Source organism: Anneissia japonica, unplaced genomic scaffold (assembly GCF_011630105.1).
Source record: "Anneissia japonica isolate Jap-2015-1 unplaced genomic scaffold, ASM1163010v1 scaffold1547_len296510_cov162, whole genome shotgun sequence".
NCBI classification, from domain to species: domain Eukaryota; kingdom Metazoa; phylum Echinodermata; class Crinoidea; order Comatulida; family Comatulidae; genus Anneissia; species Anneissia japonica.
The window spans coordinates 230,721-234,247 of NW_022701555.1; the positions used below are offsets into that span (position 1 = coordinate 230,721).

General features: G+C 32.6%; 1 protein-coding gene across 1 annotated transcript in view; it reads right to left on the reverse strand.

The window, feature by feature from the left end:
- The window catches only part of LOC117103648 (death-associated protein 1-like), an 8,721-nt gene extending 7,200 nt beyond the window's left edge, over window positions 1-1,521 (reverse strand). Inside the window, exon 1 of the mRNA XM_033244235.1 lies at window positions 1,365-1,521. Coding sequence (XP_033100126.1) covers window positions 1,365-1,413 — 49 coding nt within the window. The 5' untranslated portion in view covers window positions 1,414-1,521. The remainder of the gene's footprint in view (window positions 1-1,364) is intronic.
- Window positions 1,522-3,527: the final 2,006 nt, after the last annotated feature.

The window sequence follows — 3,527 nt, forward strand, 5'->3', positions numbered from 1 at the left end:
ATCGCAAATAGGCCTATTGAAGTATTATTGAAGTATTATTAATTCTTTATTAATGTATTATTCGAGCAACTTCATTATTATTATTATTATTATTATTATTATTTTATGTATTATTTATCAACCATACTAACATTGAAAACATGAATTATGTGGATAAAATTATCATAGAAAATAAACTTATAATTTATAAGATTATTTTTTAAAACAGCAGAATAAAATAAATAACTTTTTTTTTAAAAAATACAGGTTTTGCATAGACGCAAGTTGATTTAATATATGCTGATTCATCTCATTAATTAAACAATTTTTATTCATTTCGAGCACTGTTATTATTATTATTATATTATTATTATTATTACTATTATTACTACTATTTTATTTTTAAATTTCTGTTGTTTTATTTTTTGTTTTATGTATGGGCCTAGATATAGGCTATGTATATATTTAATAATTAGAAATAATTATAATTTAATTATAAAACATATATAATATAATGTTAACAATATTATAGGCTAGGCTAGACCTAACCAATTATTGATACCTTAATCTATAGTTTTAAAAAATCCATTTGATAATTAAACAGCAGCTTTTCGAGTGGCAGTGCCGATAGAAAACTGCAGTGTTTCGGCACTGCCGATAGAAAATCGGAGCATTTTTCGCACTGCGGCAATAATGCCGATAGAAAATAACATCTTTTTTCGCACTGTGGCAGTGCCGATAGAAAACAGCAGCTTTTTTGGCACTGCAGCAGTGCCGATAGAAAACTGCAGCTTTTTGGCACTGCGGCAGTGCCGATAGAAAACAGCAGCTTTTTTTGGCACTGCGGCAGTGCCGATAGCCTCAGCCTTATTTTATACCTCCACATTGTGACCATGCCATACAATTTACTTATAAATCCTCTTTGTTTTCATTCACAAGACCACTTAAATCTTTATTTCCCTGAAATTGCAAGGTCTGGGCCTAGGCCTAGGAGGAACCTGGCTAACTAACTAAAGCCCAGGCTAGCCTAGTAGTCCTGCCTAGAGAGGCCTAGCTAGGGTAGGTGTACACACAGGAATAATAATTATTATTATTATTACAATAACTAATTAGCAGTCTTCCAAAATGTTTACAGTATGTCAATAATTTGCGCAAATCCGATAACTGCATGAAATAGGCCCAGCCTCTAGGCTGACCTAGCATGGCCCCCGCATGTCTTAAACTGCAAACGCAAGCCTTTGGTTGGGCTAGCCTACTAGGCGAGCATGTAGTTTTAGGCTGATTGAAATGGAAATAGCCAAGGCCTAGGCCTAGCCTTGACCTGGGTCCCCTAGCAAGGTCTGTCTAAACACCCCTAAATTTCCAATCCGTAAATATCATCTAACCTGCTGGTGGATGTCCACCTTTTAATTCTGTTTGTTCTGCTGTAGACATAACGTTAACTACAAAATAACAATCGAGCTCGAAATATGGAAAAGATTGCCGTAACACGTTGCAAAATACTCGTTGTGACGATTCACAAGATTATCTCCTCAACCAAAACAATTCCCAGCTGCAATTACTGGGGGTAGCACGACTATGAAATGTGTATTTATATATAAATTATAAAAGCTCTCTTTAATAAACATTGATGGACCATATTTGACATAGAATATAACTGAACTTTATTAAAATATCGATATATTATATGGAATGACATAAATAATTATAATTATCATATAATACCAATAAGATCACTCCCCCGTAATTCTAAACAGTAGCCAACATGATGAAATTACGGGGTATTTTTATTGGCACCACGAACTGATGTTTCTCCTTGCTAATAATAGTAGAAATAAACAATATAATTAGATTATGCAGAATTTAGATTCCGGCGAAAAGAATAATATTAGCATCAGCGCAGCTAGGCTATATTATCAGCAGCATTCATTCATCAGACGGGGCGTTTCCCGGAGGCGTGTCTTTACACTAAAATTCTCTAAAAACACGTTGAATTGATCAAGTAGTATAGGCCTACTTCGGTATGTATTTAAGTAAAAGAATGGGTCTGTTGTTTTTATTGTTTGTTTTTATTTCTTACTGCCTGTCATAATAAAAGCGTAGGATTACCTACACAAGAATTGAACAATAATTAAGAAACACAGCAGTCAAAAAGTTGAAAGGAAATAGGCCTACGTACACCAGAAATGACAATTCAAGCCATTATACTCCTATTTGTCATTCCTTTCATCCATTTTTCTATCACATAATGAGGTGCAGTGTAAATTGTGATTATGTAACCTCTAGATGGCCGGATCAGACTTAAAAGTTGAATATAATTTTATCCTTACATCTCAGTGGTGGATTCAATGTGGGGCCCCGCCGGCACCTTAAATTTGTCAACATTTTTTTGTTTAGAAAGTATAATACATACACCAAGTATTGAAATACACGCCATCGTGTTGGAATTCAATATTTCGACATTAATTATATGTCGACATTAATTATGTCATAATCATTCCTGATGATGACATAATAATTGTCGAAATATTGAATCCCAACACGATGGCGTGTATTTCAATACTTGGAGTATGTATTATTCTTTCTTATCTGAGATTAATCAGTGGACCTTTCGGTTTTTTTGTTTTGTTTTTATCTATGTATACTACTTTGAGGTTGCATAAGTTGTTACGTATTGACAACGAATAGCCTAAATATGTTTTGTTTTCATTTTCAATGTTTTTAATTACACTCACCTCTAATATCAAGCTGTTGATGAATGTCTTTTGGTATAGGCCTATTCTGAGGGGCATATATGCGTACTACAGTATATCGTCTCTACTACGGTACTATATCATTTGCACAATTTTTATTTTTTTTTTAACTTTTCGTATCCATTTCGTTTCCTCATTCCAACTAACTTCGTCATTGAATATTTATGTATACTTTGAGGTTGCATAAATTGTTACAATATTGACAAAGAATAAATATTATTTTGTTTTCATTTTAATGTTTTTAATTACACTCACCTGTACTACTGTAATATGATGAAGCTATTGATGAATAGGCCTAGCCTTTTGGTATATTTTGAGTATTATAGCGTACTATAGGCCTATTAAAACCAGTTCTTTTATATTAGTTTTTCTAAAATTTTCGTCGATTTCACTTAACAATTAAAAGTAATTTTGATAAAACCATGGAAATCAAATTCTTAAAGTCAGGCTCTGGGAGGGAAATATGCATTGTGGGACTGATTTTTCTAAGATACAAAAGGGGTGTTTGACGAAAACTCGGCAAGGGTTAATGAATACAGATTTCTTGAATATTTAAAAACTTTATAACTCTGTTGATAAATATTCAAATATCTGTAGGCCTATCTAATTTACTATTCCTGAGTTTTCCGTCAAACACCATTTTTGTGTCTGAAAGTGTTAATTACACTTGGGGACAATTGTATTTAGCAACACAACTGCCAATAAGAAAAAGGGATGGTATATTTTCGAAAATCACTCCCTAAACGTGTAAAAACATCAAATAGGCCTAACAATATATATATATATATATATATA